Raw genomic sequence first — 16,865 nt, 5'->3', positions numbered from 1 at the left:
TATTTTTTTCTTAAATTCTTCAATCAATAAAAGAAATCAAAATAATTTAATGTATCGGTTTTGCAAAATTTTATTTCTATTTATAATCCGCTATAAACAAAACTACAAACATACTTTCATATATTTTTATTCATAAAATCATACAAAATTTACACATAAAATATGTCACATTCCTAAAACAAAGGATGCATGTAATCCTTTTTTCTTTTTTTATAAACAACTAAACATGAATTACTTTCTTATTTTATTAAATTATTTTCACAAAAAATAGAACGTAAAAACTTATAAAAACGTATAAAAATAAAATAATTTCAAATTCCTGGTACAGGCAACTACATAAACATTATGTATGATGTCACAAATATATTTGAATCTGACAAGTTAAATACAAAACATTAAATAAAACTATTTAGATGTATTATTTTTGACATAACCTGCTGACAAAAATAAATTAATATGTACATTATAATCACTGGATACTAGTATGTACATAATTGAATGAACGTCCTTTTAAATTTAAAGAAATAAACTTAACTAACAGCTTTCTGTAAGGGGTATGCAGAAGGACAGAGCTTTACACTACTCCACTTTGCAAACATTCTTCACCTTATCTACAGTCACACATATTAGAAAAGTAAAGTAGCTGATTATTCCGACTTCTGACCTGTCTACATTCAAGAATTTGATCATGAAAAGCTTTCTACGGTCTTCCTCTGGCCTATTTTCAACTATTAAAGGTAAAAATCTTCTTCTTATCCTTTTCTGCACTAAATGGTGCATAGAACACTGCATCGCATTAGCGCAATGTTACATTGATTGTTGATTACATGAGGGCAGGATGATCTGTCCTGAGCTTCAGGTACCAGTTTCAGGTGATATTTAATAAATATTAGAATGCAAAACACTTATAAATACATATTTATTTTGACCCGCCTGGGAATCATACTGGGACCTCTAGTATGGCAGCCAAATACACTAACCATTACACTACACAGGTGTGCAATGCAATACGATATTATAATTGAATATTTGTAAAAAATATTACTGTTTAGTTTCTTTGTCTTTTTTGCGTTCTGCTTCTTTAGAAGAATCTATGATGAAATTTACATGACATTTGGAGTAATTATCATATTCAGGTTTCAACAAAAGCAGGAAATTTAGAGTCGTCGATTTTATGAAGCAAACGTCTTTCTTGCAAAGAGAAATGGTAAACTCTACAGATAACACTCTCTCCGCCTTGTTTCCTAAATCGGACTTGAGACTGGCTTCAAACGTAGACGGCAGTACTTTTCCGTTCGACACCCCTTTGACATTCCACTCTGTTAATAAATGATTTTTAGTGCAACCGCGTTGATAAATCTTGACAACCCAACGCTGATGAGCATCCGGCGTCAAGTGAAGATCGGTGTCGCCGGTGTTTTGCAGAGCACACTCGAGATCCAAGATCAATCTGCTCCCGGCTAGAGAGCAAAGCTTTAATTCCTGTACGTATTTGACTTTTGCCTCGCTCTCTTTCGTAACTTTGGGCTTTGGGGGGAATTGGAGATTTAAAACGGTGCCTTCTTTATTGATAAGGTCGATACAGACTATCCGGTCGTTGTTTGTATCCGCAATGTACAGGGAGAGACCGGTGGGCATTACGCACAAGCCCCCGGGTTCGGTCAAGCCGGCATCGTCTTGAGTGTACGGATACAGAGTTGTGCAACTGTTGGTCGGGACATCGACGGTTTTGATCTTGTTATTGTACGAATCAGCAAAATACAATTTTTGGGTTTTGGGACAGAAGGCGACTGCTAGGGGATGCTGTAATCGTACCGAATAACTCGTGCCGTCAATGTCACCGTATGCAAAAAGATTCTGAAAAGATATTTATTTAATTATTAAACAGAATAAATGTACATTGATGGGCTTATTGCTAAGAAACAAGATCTTTAATCCATCCGTAAACAGATTTGTAACAGATCAGGATTTGTATTTTATACTATTTGCAATTAAAACCATGCACCATTTCACAAACGATTGATAGAATACCCACAATTTTTTGAATTGATAGAATATCAAGATTTTTTCCAGAATAAACATAAAACCATTTTTCATCTGTCGTTGAAATGTATTTGTTTTATGAAACTACCACAGACCTTCATGAATGCATGTGAGATTCTTTCCAGATTATTTCGTATTCCCATATCAATAGAAATCTTTTATCTACATTGAGATATCAATAAAAATTCCATATTATTTATGGATTTGGCATTAAGTTTGTGGAATGACATTTTGATTATAAAAATTAAACACTTGTTTAAGACCACTAATTGTGTTTTAAAATAAATATAAGTGATTTTTTCACTCCAAAATTATTCAATATTACCCTGGACTGGTATCTGAAGCGGAGGGTTGATCACTTTTTCTTCATGTGTTAACGATCAAGATAACACTGAGTTTATATGATACAGTGCCCTATGCACCATTGGGGTGCGGATAAGGGTTTGAAAAAAAAGTATTGTGTTTTATTTCACACGACTAGTGTTTCTGTAGTTTTCAAAACTAGTGTGAAACTCAATTTATGGTCTCATACAAGTGTGATCTTTTAATAATTAAAAATTCCGATGTATTTGATAAACACAAAAACATATTTTACTCACGCTAGGATTCCGATCACCTCCAACTAGCGGATGGAGTTGTCCGGATGACAAGTCCAATTTCCTGATGGTAGAGCTCTCACTGTCGGCTATAAAGAGGGAATCATTACTGAGAGCCAGCCCTGACGGTTGGGCGAGTCCGGCTGAATTGGGATACCTGTTGTTCCTATTCTCTTCACGGCCACTGCCAACTATAGCGACTAGCATACCTAAAACATTGCGCAATCAATTAAAATGAGATGTACATATTGACAGTGAAAATCAATCTGTGTGATTAGCCAAACTTCAAAAAAATTATTTATTATTTTTCTTCTTCACAACCTCGAATGGAATGTTATCTTAATTTTTTATCAGCATAGTGAAGTTTGACTTTTACAGCTAAATTACTTTCGGAATTCTATACATTAATATGTACAGTGGAACCCCAGCAATCCAAACAAATAAAACAAATCTGAGAGCCTGTTCGGATTTGGAAAAGTTCAGATTAGCCGAGATATTTGTAATACAGTACATACATAGTACTTTAGAATACTATACATGTATAGAAAAAACGTCATATGTACTAGTACTATATAACATTGTTGATTTTAAGGTACTTTTTACAACTTTTTACATTACAATCTAATATTACAGTACTTTAGTAGCACTACAGGTTCAGTACTGTATACTTTATTAACTTTTCAATCATTTTGAAACAAAATTAGGTTATTTATAATAATTTTATGTAATAATAAAAATTTATTCTATAGTCTTTGGATGTTTTTTAAATGTTTTCATTTATATATTTTTCTTCAAAATCCTTCAGGATTTCCGGGGTTCTACATGAATTTTATAGTGAAAAATGCAATATATGACCTTCGTTATATGTTTTATATTTCCACCATATTGTAGTGTCCAAGAAAAGTGCCCAAATTTGGTGTGAACCGGCACACGCTATCAGTAAAACACGTCTTAGGCCAATATCATTTTTATTTTTTCCCTGAAAAAACAAACAGGGTTTAACAATTTATTTAAAATACATATAAGATTTTTCAATGTTTTCAGTAAATAAAGTTTATTTTTATTTTTTAATTACAAATAAGATGAAATGTGTTAAGAAATGGATAGTGATTCAATTAACATTACTAAATATAGTGTCAATTAATGTAAGCTCAACCACATTTATTTGACAAAGGACATTCTGGCACAATAAAAAATTATGTCTGTTATTATTCACTATATTTTGATGGGATGTCCGCCTCCGTAGTGCAATGGTCAGCACGCTCGGCTACCGTACTGGAGGTCCCGGGTTCGATTCCCAGGGAGGGTCGAATAAATATAAGTGATTTTTTCACTGTAATATTTATTCAATATTACCCTGGACTGGTACCTTAAGCGGAGGGCTGATCACCTTTCCTTCATGTGTTAATGATCAAGATAACACTGCGTTTATATGATGCAGTGCCCTATGCACCATTGGGGTGCGGATAAGGGTTTGAATGAATGAATATTTAGATGTGTCCAAATTTCTGTTCACAAATTCTGGATTTGCCCCACTTAGGAGTTATTTATATCAATAACAAAAAAATATTGATATTTCGACGTAGATGTAGAAGAATATGGAAGTAAGGGCAGTTACAGGACTTACATCGTAAATTAGTTTTAGTGATCACTTTATACGCATGTAACATTCATAATCCTATCCATGGTTGAAAACCACACAGCTCAAATAAGTTATATTTTTAGTTTCCGCATTGGAACATAAATATAACTTCCAAATTTTTAGTAGTGTGGCTGTCAATAATGGGTAGAATTGTGAGTATTGCATGTGTATAAAGTGATCACTAAAACTAGTGTGTTCACAGTTATTTTACCTCTAGTTTTTTTTTTATTATTTATATGCACTGCCAAATAAACAATAAAAAAATAAAAATTCTTGAATGTTTTTTGCAGATACTTTGTGGCACATTTTACAAAATTTACAAAATGAAACAGCTTAAAACAACGTAACAATCGGCGGGTATGTATGAGGACATGCATGAACGTGGAAGAGGCGAAGAATGTTTGCAAGGACAGAGTGGTGTGGCGCTCTATTCTCTCTGCCTACCCCTGCGGGGAAGCGGCGTGATGGTTAGTTAGTTAGTTAGTTAGTTTTATTTTATAAAGTTAATAAAATAAATAAAAAAAAGCAAAACTAGAGGTAAAATAACTGTGAACAGACTGTACCCTATGATAGATCGTAAGCCCTGTCAAAGCCAAGATTCTCATATTTTTTTCAACTTTGTTGAAATCTGAACATTAATTTACAGTACAGTAAAAATTTAATACATTGATATGCTTGTAAATCAATATTAACCGAACCAATATGATTAAAGTGAAATAACCATAGTCTTTTCCCTACCTTTTTTTTATTTTCATTATCTTTTTTCTTCAGTCCTGGTAACCTGACGGACATGTCCATATCAGGCGTCTTATAAAGGACAATATCCCAAGGGGACGCAAGAGGTTGCAGACGGAATGTCAAACCACCTAAAACCACAAAACGCAATTTAAATTCAACAATTCCATTTCAAATTCAACGAAATACAAAAAAATATCAGAGCTAATGTAATTATTATTATGTATGTAGTCGGCCATTGCCAGTGTATCTATATCTTAAATATGTACTGTATATATGTTTTTCTTTCTTTAAAAAAATAATTTACAACATTTTGAGTGTGTCCAAATACTTGTTCACAAAATCTGGATTATCTCCAATTACAGGAGTTATTTTCATATTATTTTTTGACATCTCATCAAAGATGAAGAAGAATATGGAAGTCTGGGCATTTACGGGGCTGACGACCGTCATCGGCTGGTTTAAGTGATCACTTTACACACGTGTAACATTCACCAATTGTACCCATTATTGACAACCACACTACTCAAATTCTTGGAAGTTCTATATATATATGAACCAATTTAGAAACCTTGTTCTTGAATCACTAGAACTTCACTAGAGACATCTATTGGTGAGATGTAAAGAAGTTCTTTATGAAGCAAAAACTCTTATATTAGTATGTGAGGTCCAAATCCTGGATTTCAATCACACACATGAGAAACGCCAGAAAATACCATTTTCATTTTTATTACTTAAGCTTATAATTTGACTAAATGCCCAGACTTCCATATTCTTCTTCATCTTTGATGAGATGTCAAAAAATAATATTTAAAAAAAATATTTGAGTGAATTTAAACCAGTTGACAGTTGTGGAACGGACAACAAGGTTTGGTATATTTCCATATCTTTAATTAGTCTTTTTTTCTTTATTAACGGCCATAGCAAATTTGTAAATTATATATTGTGGGTGTACTGTACCTGCTGGCAAATAACGTTAATATGAAAATATGCAATTTTGACTTAATGATGCATATTATAAAGTTTTTAACGTTCTATAAACTGGCAAAATACACTATGTAGTTTGAAATGTCATATACATACATATATATGTGGTTTTCAAAGTAAATTCAACTTTAACAAGTATTTCATTCAAGCTACAAGCTTTAAATAAGAGGGATTATTCAAAATGGGATTTTAGACTTAACGTTTTTTGCCAGTAAACCCAAGATATTACATGTTGTATAAAATAATATGATAACATAACATGTTTTCTCTTTTTAAGTATATTATTGGTTCGAAAGGTACTTATCTAAACAAGGATGAACATATAAAACAAGGAATTATGCATTAGCCTGAAATATTGTAATTTTTATTGCTTTATGGGAAGTGACATACTTCAAATATCAATATGGTACGCAAAATCATTGCCGAGGTTTTGCATTTGGTATATAGGAGTATTGAATACAGACACGGTCTGACTGTTAATAAAATATTAGACGGTTTCTCGTGTTTCTAGTTGGGGCTTAAATATTTATGATTTGCAATAACAAAAGACAGTCTAAAGTATTTTTGAACTAAAAACATACATGTACATAATCGTATTTTGTGAAGGGTAAAATGATATACATATAATAATAATAAAGTGAACTTATATTATTGTAAAGATTTACCTTGATCGCCAAAAGCAGATTGTTTACCAGTTCCGGCAAAAACTTTTACAGTCTCCTTTAGAATATTAATTATTCTAAGGACATGGTTTCCTGTATCACACACAATTAATGTTGATGCATCCAACCAACATAGTCCTTGAGGGTTGTTAAATTTCGCTTCTTGGAATGAGCCGTCCTTAAAAATTCAAATAACACATTGTTTAAAACTATGGGTATTAACCTGTCTGGGACAGTTTTTGCGGATATTTGCACCATCTACTGTCAAAACTATGTCATCGCCATGGTCTGTGTTACCAGGAGATGAATACATTGGAATGTTTGCTTTCTGTATTTTTTTTTGTAAAGAAAAGAGAAATATTTGTGTTTTTATTATTTACACAAATACATATTTCAATTTCATACTATTTCTGTGAGCCTAAGCGGCTCATTATTAGAAATAGGTATCAAGTTGTCGTAGAGTAAGTTTGAACCAAGAAACTCTGACTTAAGAGTCTGCGGTACTAACCAAAGGACCACAACCCGATATATTATTTACTTCACTGTAACTGGCGCTACACCTGTGTAGACACAAGTCAGTTTTACTGTATTACATACTTCACCGAGACTTCCAATCATTTTGACGTTTTGCATGTTCAGCGAGTGAACTTGCTTCTGACAACATGTCGCTTATTGCGAGTTACATTATTATTATTACATACAATATTCTACAAGTCCCCTTTTGGTGCATGCGTGATTTTTAGATACTTCGGAAAAGGAATGTTTATCCCACATTTTTACGGAAATGCCATATTGTATTACAGGGGTTATACAAAAACATTCTAATGAAAAAATGCCTCTTTTTGTTAATAAAATTTTTGATTCCAAACTGGGAGTCATATGCTTCAAAGGCTGGGATCTCGTCTAGAAAAATTTTACGTCCATACATATTTGAAAGGTAAGTTTTGGTTATGAAAATAATTAAAGTCGTAACCGAGGTTTTACTGTTATGAATTACCTTGAATCCAGGTGCAAGTCCCCCAATCATATAAATAATGGTGTTTTCTAAATCAGCCAATAAAATGCGATTATTTCCAGAGTCCGCAATTGAAATCCACGGTTTTTTAGGTATAACTTTAATGAATGGATTTAATATTATCTGAAATCAATATAATTTTACATAAATACAAAATTTATTATGAATGTTTCTAGAAACATAATAAATTATTAAATATTTTAAGCATATATTTCATATTAAAGTAATGCAATAAATAATTTACTTTTATGGTTAAACTAACCTTTCCGGGAAATCTTAAATTATTCTCGATAATTGGAATAGTAAATGAAGGAATAGGGGGAATGAACTTTTTCTGTAGGCCTCCGGATTCTCTAAAGTGTTTTAAAGCCACAGAAACGCAACGAAACAGGATATCTCTGTGTCCTTCCCCGGCTAATACCAAAATGGGTTTTCCTGCTGGGTCTGTAACATGTACGAAATTCAATTAATGGGATAAGTGGAAAAATCAAGGACTTGCATTAGAAGTGGAAAGTTACTCAACTAGTCAAATATTTCGCATATAATGACGAATGATTTTAAAATACACAAAGTGATTTGAAATCAGATATATGGCATGTGTGCACAACACATTTTCTCTCCCAGTATATAACAATAATATGGCACAATTTAACTCCATTTCTAGGATGCTAAGATTGTATAATAATTTAGAAAATACTGATAATGTGACCATCGACATTATATCGCTCACTCCTTTCAAGAACGTCATAAATCAAAAATCATCAATTTTCAGTTGTGCATGTTTTCGGAATGCCCAGAAAATGTACTATATCCCAGCAAAAGAGGCATATTTTTAACTTAATATTTACCCGCTACAGGGCAAAAAGTGATGCTGTTGCATTTTGAAGAAAATGTATTGTTAAATTATTTTTTTAAATACATTAAATATTTTTCAAATGGAGAAAAAACCTTCAGGTTTTACCTAAAAAGATCTGTTGCACAGTAAAAAGTTCAAAAAGTGGCTTGATATTTATTTTTAATATATTGTATTATATTTTTAAACTTTAAAGACGTTCTCTTGAAAAATCAAGTTTTTTGATTTGTGACGTTCTTGAAAGGAGTGAGCGATATGTGCCATTATATTTAATAATGGCACGGAGAAATACAAGAGGACTATTACCGGATTGGTGAAATCAATTTGAAATCGATTTCATCAATCTGGTGGAGTCTTGAATTTTGTACCTTATGTAGCATAGTTTAATTTCACTTTTAATTTTTACTTCTAATTTTTATTTTTATTTTTCTTACTTCATTACTTTAAATTGTTATTACCCTTTTTTTTCAACCGAATTTCTATTCTTTATATATGTGTTTAACCTGCACCTTTATTGTTTCTGTAAGCTTGTTGTGTTCCCATCTAATTGATGAAAAACGTCAAAACTATTTGTATTGCACTGTATTTTGTTTATTGTAATATGTTTTTCATTGTTTGTGAACCATAAATAAATAAAATAAAATGTGTTTATGCAGGTATTGTTCTCAACAGTATTCTTCTCTGTCTTACTCCTCATTACTGAGGGTTGTAACCCTAGTCAAAGCAATGACTCTCTTCAGTTATCCCTTGACTGTTCAAAGGATTTTGTCGTGTACAAGCACTGGTCAGAGTCAAGCCAACCAACAGTATAAAGACCAAATATCAATGCATATTTTTACGGTCACAGTTACAGCGCCCTAAAGAAGGATAGTTTGTGCACAACTGTTGTGCGCAATAGGCAATTCTGTTGACTGGTTATAGCCTTCCAAAAGTCCTAACCAAGCTCCCCTCTTACAAAGAATTAGGTTTCCACTGTCCAGGTCATCCACTGCCGACAATTCCTCGACAGTTCTTGTCTGAACGTACAGATTATGGCAGGAGCCTAGAAGCAATTTGTGGACTCAATGTGCTCCACATACTGAAAATTACGCAATTCGAAACAGATAACATATTGCATACCCAAAAGTAAAAGAGTAGGCCAGCATTGTATGCTAAGACGCGTCCAGAGTTCAGCTTTAGGATCATTCAATATGGGATGCTGCACTCCGAGTCTCTGAGCTGCATGAAGTACATTCTGCGCCACTCGTTCTGCCTCGAACTTGGCGCTGTGCACTCCAACCTAGAAATACTTATTTATTTATATTGAGAAAGCAAAAGAGCAGGGTTGCAATCACAGAAGTGGTATTCTATATCCATGTCGTTACCTCATTAATTTTATATTTCAAATTTAGATAAAACACACTCTAGAAATTCACATGGCTTAACTTTATCCTCCGGTCCAGCATAGCCTCATTTTTTTTCAAACCCTTATGCGCACCTGATGGTGCATAGGGCACTGCATTATATAAATATATTATATCTTGATCGACAGCACACGAAGGAAAAGTGATCAGCCCTTTGCTTCAGGTACCAGTCCAGGGCAATATTAAAGAAATATTAGAGTGAAAAAAATCACTTGAATTTATCCCTGGGAATTGAACCCGGGACTGCAGTACAGTAGCCGAGCGTGCTGACCATTACACTGCGGAAGCGGACAAAAAAGCCCGCAAAGCACATATTTATTTATTATCAACCTAGACTGATCATTTTGCCTTCATGCAATACACAATTAAGATAACAATGTCGATATGATGTAGTGCCCTATGCACCATTATGTACGGATAAGGGTTAAAAGAAGAAGAATCAATAGTCTTTACAATAAATGTTTCAATAAAACAGAACGGTATATTTGTAATATAGATCTCACCAATCTGGATATAATTTCATATCTTACCACGGCAAATCCATCATCCCCGGAATAAAGCTCTTCGAGTTCTTTTAAATCTGGCAACACATGTTGACAGTTGATACAGCAATATGTGAAAAAATCGATTAATGTACATCGCCCCATGCAAAATGATGAAAGTGACTCATTTTTTGCTAATCCAGTCACCCACTCGGCAGCTGTAATCGGAAAAATATATCCTTAAAAAAATTATTCACTTTTGAAGTGCTATCGTTTGTGGAAAATAACTCAATTTTCAATTCAATTCAATTCAATTTATTTATTTTCAATTAACATATACGTAACAAACTAAAAAAAAAGTTTAAAGCGTATACATTAAAAGACATTAAAATAAAATATATGCAAGAACTATTGCTAAAGGTGTAGAAGAATCCAGCTTCGGAGAACTCCTTCAGACACATGGAACAGATCAACATCCAATGAGATATTGTTCAACATAGCGGTAGCTCTTCCTACAGGCATAACCATCGGCAGGTTGGTACTGTGTATAGGAATGTGAAACAATCTATGCGGACGCTGTCTTAGGTAACATACCGCGCAATAATCGATAAAAATGTAACAGACTTGCGAATACAGACAATTTCGAGCTTTAAAATACGTTTTTTTAACCTTTCCCTACAGTGCTAAAACTACGGCGTGAAACGGTGATATGAATTTTGTACACCATATGAAAATGTGATTTAATAACCAGAAAAATGTAAATATTCTTAAATGTTGCTTTTATTGACCATAGTTGAAGTTTAAATGTAACAATTTTGTAATGTTAGCTCTGGTAAGTATCTGAAAACGAGAAAAAAAATACATCGCAAGTAGCCGCAATAGCTAGCGTAGCAACCGACCACCGTGGAGGACGAGCTGCGCGCTACTAAACATGCTACGACGTGCGTGTGTACACAAAGCACAGCACACATGCACACACTGGATAACGTTTGTATTGGTGATTTTATCCCCGATATATTCGCAAATTATTTATTTTCGTCACTGCAAATGAATAACTATATATTATAATACTTTTATGTAATATATGTAATTATATTACAGAAGAATACAAAATTCTCATTTTTAATGTCGCGTTGTAGTAAATACATATCACCGGGAGGGAAAAGTTAAATACATACAACAAAAAAAAACATATAAATAGAGGTTCTTTAAAATTAATTCTATTCACTCCTCTCTCTCATTTCAAATTGCAGTTATAATAGATCAATCCCAAATCGAATTTGACTTATATATCAGTATCTTTATAAATGGTGGATGATCAAATAAATTATGTTTCTGGATTCCATCACTCAATACTAATCAGTGCACAAATTTGGTTGCGTATTGCATATTCTAGTCGTTGATACATTTTAAAGGAATATAAATCGAGAAACGGTAACAAATACTATGCACGGAATCTCATTCAGATAACCAAAGAAATAATGATAACGCATTACATCTTCGTTCAAAAACAAAAACACGTTGACAAAAATATTTATTTATTTATTTTTTCAAAACATATTGCATACATAAGTCATATATAATATAATATTTACAACATTTTGAGTGTGTCCAAATACTTGTTCACAAAATCTGGATTATCTCCAATTACAGGAGTTATTTTCATATTATTTTTTGACATCTCATCAAAGATGAAGAAGAATATGGAAGTCTGGGCATTTACGGGGCTGACGACCGTCATCGGCTGGTTTAAGTGATCACTTTACACACGTGTAACATTCACCAATTCTACCCATTATTGACAACCACACTACTCAAATTCTTGGAAGTTCTTTATATATGAACCAATTTAGAAACCTTGTTCTTGAATCACTAGAACTTCACTAGAGACATCTATAGGTTCATATATAAAGAACTTCCAAGAATTTGAGTAGTGTGGTTGTCAATAATGGGTAGAATTGGTGAATGTTACACGTGTGTAAAGTGATCACTTAAACCAGCCGATGACGGTCGTCAGCCCCGTAAATGCCCAGACTTCCATATTCTTCTTCATCTTTGATGAGATGTCAAAAAATAAAAAAAATAAAAAATAATATAATATTCCCGATGAGTAATTTCTATTTCTCATTTTGGGACATGGGATTAAGGTTAACAAGACTGGAACACAAATAATAAAGTTACAAAAAAGATTTTATTTTCAGTAACCAAAACTAATACAAAACGAATATATGAAAAATTATAAAAAAAACAATAAACAGGTATAATAAATGGCATAAGAAGCATATTTAAAAGAAATAAATGAGAAAAACATAAGGTAAGAAGCATATTTAAAATAAACAAATGAGAAAATATAAAAAACATAAGGTAAAAACAAAATAAGAAAATATGACTAATCACTACATATATATCTTTCCATTAAGTATTTTTTCATATCATTTATTTTGGATCCCCGAATGGGTTCTATTTTACATATGTAAGGCAGCTGGTTAATTTACTGTAATATTATAAAATAGTACCTACTTTTAATGTTAAAGTACAAGGATGTACCTGTTTGCTAAATGATTCACATTCGATAACAACTTGAAATGTATATTAAGTACCTACCTAGTTATTTCCGAACTAGATCTGATATGGGAATTTATAATGTAAGAAATTTGTGAATGAACTACGCAGCTAAGTGGGTAACTAGCAATGTTATTTCACAATAACTCAAATTAATCGTATTAATAATTAATATTGTAAATTACGGTAGCTAACGCGTCAACAAAACAAGTGTTCTTACCAAAAATTGCCTTAACTTTAGGTAATATCAGAAGATAAAAATATTGACAAACGTTTTTCGTTAGCATGACAACAATATTTTTATTGTGTCAAAAATTTTGTTTCCTAATGTTACATTTTTTGTCTGAGTACCGTAATCAATGTAAAATGCTTTTATAAGCACAAAATTTCTTTTTAAAATAGTTAAAGAGTGATAAGAAACAACATTTTTACAGTAGGTACATTAAGTTTATTCGTCTCGAATATAAAATCCTTTGTATATTTGCCCCAAATGACAATATTTGAGTTAGTTATATTAGTAAGGATACATGGAGAGGTGAAAATAATCCGAAGTTCTGGCAAATTTGAGGCGTGGCTAAGAAACGTGCACAAAAATGAGTAAAATTTTAAATAGCGACCCGAGCAGGCACTACACAGTGGCAAATTCGTAGCATCACTACAATGTTATACCAACAGCATTATAGCCCTATTCTACCACGGCCTAAATCATGACCATTTTTCGAAGTGGTATACAGAGAGAATGGGACAAGACACATTCATCAACTTCCAAACATCCATGAGCGATCATTCAATAGGATGATCATTGAAAATGTTCATTAAGAACACTCAATATGAATTATAATTTGTAAATGAAAGGGTTTTCCAATGATTAGGGTGAAACCATCACATCTTGCTTACCTTCATTAGGATCTAAAACGCATGTCCCAGTTTCCGACAGTTTGATAATATGATCCCGTATGAGATCATCTTTCTGTTCATCATTGGCAGCAGTTAACGCATCTTGAAGCTCGGATGTCGCCTGTGCAGCTTTATCAAGAAGACTTTCTTCCATTGCTGTACCTTTACCACGCGACAAATCTTTTTTTACTGCACAATTTTTACTAAATCACTATAAATATATTGATGTTTTCTATAAATTATTGTACCGGCAAAACACAAACCGCAGCCCACAAAAAAACGACCATCTGTCATTTCCTTATGTTGGTACATCACATAGGGATGTACTGTGAAATAGAGACGTGCTAAAAGGAGTCGTTTACAGACGAACCGGGTCGCAATAATCGGGTTGTATCTCATTTCTCCTTAAGTGCATTAAGATGTACTGTGAAATAGAGACGTGTTAAAAGGAGTCGTTTACAGACGAACCGGGTCGCAATAATCGGGTTGTATCTCATTTCTCCTCAAGTGCCGTGGCTGAGCTCGGAATTGAGGAACCCGATCCAATCACCCGAATCCATCTGATATTAAATCGGCATAAATATAATAAATATTACGCCGATGGATTACGATGTGCGGGTATATGAGTCGATATTGGGAGTACGCAATCAAAATAGTTTAGATACCACTGACACTCATAAATTATTAAATAAACGTATAACATTTTCATTCAGTATTTCTATTATATTATTTGTAAAATGATTTGGATGGGTCACTTTGTACCTACTCGAAATTTTAATACGTAAAGAAAAACGGAACACATAAAAGAATATTAACGCAGTACGCACTACTTATGTCGCGTCTAGTTGAAAGGAGTCTCTTCAAATATTATTGACTTAAATTGGGTTGAGGACCTGTGTAAATAGGTAATAAATAGGAATTAGAAAATTGTGAATCTATTTTCCGTAATATCTTTATATTACAACCCCTTGCACGTATTATTTTAGTATATCTAAATGAATTAGTAGTTTACATTATGAAACAGAATAAGGAATCAATATCAAAAATGAAAGATAATATTAAAAAGTCTATAACTGTATTCACAGCGGTTTCCGATATCATTTTGGTATCAAAGATTTTTGGACAATTACCTTTAGTGGTTAAAGAAAATTTCAATTGTGGAAAGATTCTTTCAAAAATTAACAGTCTTGTTTTTTTCATGATTTACGCATATTTTCTTTATCATTCAGTGAGCAATTTTCAAAATCGCATTATTCCTGGTTTCGACGTTACAATTCTTGCTTTGTTTATTAAACGTTTTAAAACATTAATCGGATTTCTGATTATGAACTCAATGGTTGGCTTCGCACCATTCCACAAGACAAACTTTATTAGTATTTTGTCTCTTATTCGTGAAATCGATGACGAATTGTCGATAATGAACATCAAAATTCCCCACAAAAAGAATCAAAGTGTTGTCAGATTTTTCGTGGTGGGATTTTTGTTATTCGGTTTGACTTACATATTGGCCGATCAAATACTGAGAGTCGTTTGTGAAATGAAATATAGTACCGAATGGTCTAACTCTATTCCTCTGTGGACTCAGATTATAAATGAAGCCCAATTCATTTCTTTGGTCTGGTTACTGACTCAAAGATTCCAGCTGTTAAACGAGTACTTGAGTCTTTTTCACACGAGCAATATAATTCCAAGTGACATCTGTTGGGTTACACCCGCAGGAGCTAAGAGTACTAAGTTATTGGTAGTCAGTCGGATACACGACAAGTTGTGTTTTATTTCGACGAAAATAGAAAAAGGATTTTCTTTTCAAATATTGCTGTGCATTATGCAGTGCTTTGTGACTGTAACACTGAAGCTGTACAACTCTTTTGCAAGTCTATATAAAGTTAAAGATCATTGTTTAACATTGTTCCTATCTATAACTATAATAGTTGATCTATTGCTGATTTTCCTAATTGCTCATTTCGCATCTGCTGCATCAAAAGAGGTAAATTTTATATTGGATAGTAAAAATCATTTTATTATGAAGCTCATTATTATCAATTATTTGAAATTTTAGTGCAAGCAAACAGCTAAAATTGTACATAATCTCGAACGCAACCTTCGAAATGATACTAAAGATAAAAATGACGTAAGTATGGATGATTTAAAAGGATAATATGACGAATTTTACTATTAACAGCATTAATTTAAAAATAACATACCTTATTTTCAGGTGATATTATTTTCGTTGCAGTTATTGCACAATGAAGCCTCGTTTTCAGCTTTTGGACTGTTTCCTTTAAATGTTTCATTTTTGTGCTCGGTGGGTATAAGATTTATTTATTGATTATTTACATTATTGCCTTTATTTATTTCAACAATACTTGAAACGAGAAAAAAACGTTCTTTTAAATATTTTTTTTTTCAGTTCGTTGGGTCTGTGACGACGTATATCGTGATCATATTGCAATTTGATTTATCAGATTACAGCAGTGTATTGAATAAAGTATACGAATGTAAAGCAAATTTTTCAAAAAAATGTTTTTAAACCAATATATTGCTCCGAAATATTTACATTAGATTATTTTACTGAATTTCGTGTGAAATCGATTTTGAATTTTTAACTCTTAATTTATGTCTGCGATTTAAAAAACAACCGCCGATTGATTTTGTGTATCACCTAGTTGGATTTTTAATACTCAAATAAAGATCACATTTAGATTTAGCACCACGAAGATTTGACGAGTAAATTTTATTGTAATGTACATCATATAAGTTAAAAAATAAACAATTTTGAAAAATAAATAATTATGCACCTACTGTGTTTTTATTTTATTATTTTTACCGTTTTAGTGCAAAATATATTTTTTTTAGAAATAATTGACTAAATGACAAAAATTTAATTCAAATTATTACTCGGAAAAAGGTGCCATTGAAAAATAATAATAAAAAAACGAATTTCTAAAATTCTTTAAAAAAGTTTCCTCACAAGTTTTCAAACTAATA

At 32.4% G+C, this 16,865-nt stretch overlaps 2 protein-coding genes across 3 annotated transcripts; one reads left to right on the top strand and one right to left on the bottom strand.

Moving 5' to 3' along the window:
- Window positions 1-111: 111 nt before the first annotated feature.
- LOC148311506 (NHL repeat-containing protein 2) lies at window positions 112-14,169 on the bottom strand. The gene is made up of 10 exons (XM_088256550.1): window positions 13,878-14,169; window positions 10,467-10,636; window positions 9,653-9,812; window positions 7,943-8,124; window positions 7,663-7,803; window positions 6,669-6,843; window positions 5,020-5,147; window positions 3,495-3,618; window positions 2,643-2,848; window positions 112-1,857 (listed from the first exon to the last, which is right to left on the bottom strand). The coding sequence occupies exons 1-10, from the start codon at window positions 14,029-14,031 to the stop codon at window positions 1,042-1,044; spliced, it is 2,256 nt and encodes a 751-aa protein (XP_088112676.1). The 5' UTR covers window positions 14,032-14,169; the 3' UTR covers window positions 112-1,041.
- LOC148311505 (putative gustatory receptor 28b) lies at window positions 13,303-16,607 on the top strand. 2 transcript variants are annotated; one of them, XR_015837237.1, is made up of 4 exons: window positions 13,303-13,413; window positions 15,937-16,008; window positions 16,093-16,182; window positions 16,288-16,607. XR_015837237.1 is itself a non-coding variant. In XM_088256551.1 (4 exons), the coding sequence occupies exons 1-4, from the start codon at window positions 15,703-15,705 to the stop codon at window positions 16,405-16,407; spliced, it is 444 nt and encodes a 147-aa protein (XP_088112677.1). In that variant the 5' UTR covers window positions 15,608-15,702; the 3' UTR covers window positions 16,408-16,607. The 2 variants fall into 2 exon arrangements, 1 of the variants encoding a protein (XP_088112677.1); XM_088256551.1 differs by lacking the exon at window positions 13,303-13,413 and adding an exon at window positions 15,608-15,864.
- The last annotated feature ends 258 nt before the right edge of the window (window positions 16,608-16,865 follow it).

The sequence above is a fragment of the Brachycentrus maculatus genome, unplaced genomic scaffold (assembly GCF_059751285.1).
Source record: "Brachycentrus maculatus isolate JH-2025_06_01 unplaced genomic scaffold, ASM5975128v1 h1tg000062l, whole genome shotgun sequence".
Lineage (NCBI taxonomy): Eukaryota > Metazoa > Arthropoda > Insecta > Trichoptera > Brachycentridae > Brachycentrus > Brachycentrus maculatus.
The sequence above is the reverse complement of the archived record's forward strand: the minus strand, read 5'-3'. Positions and strand labels throughout refer to the sequence as shown.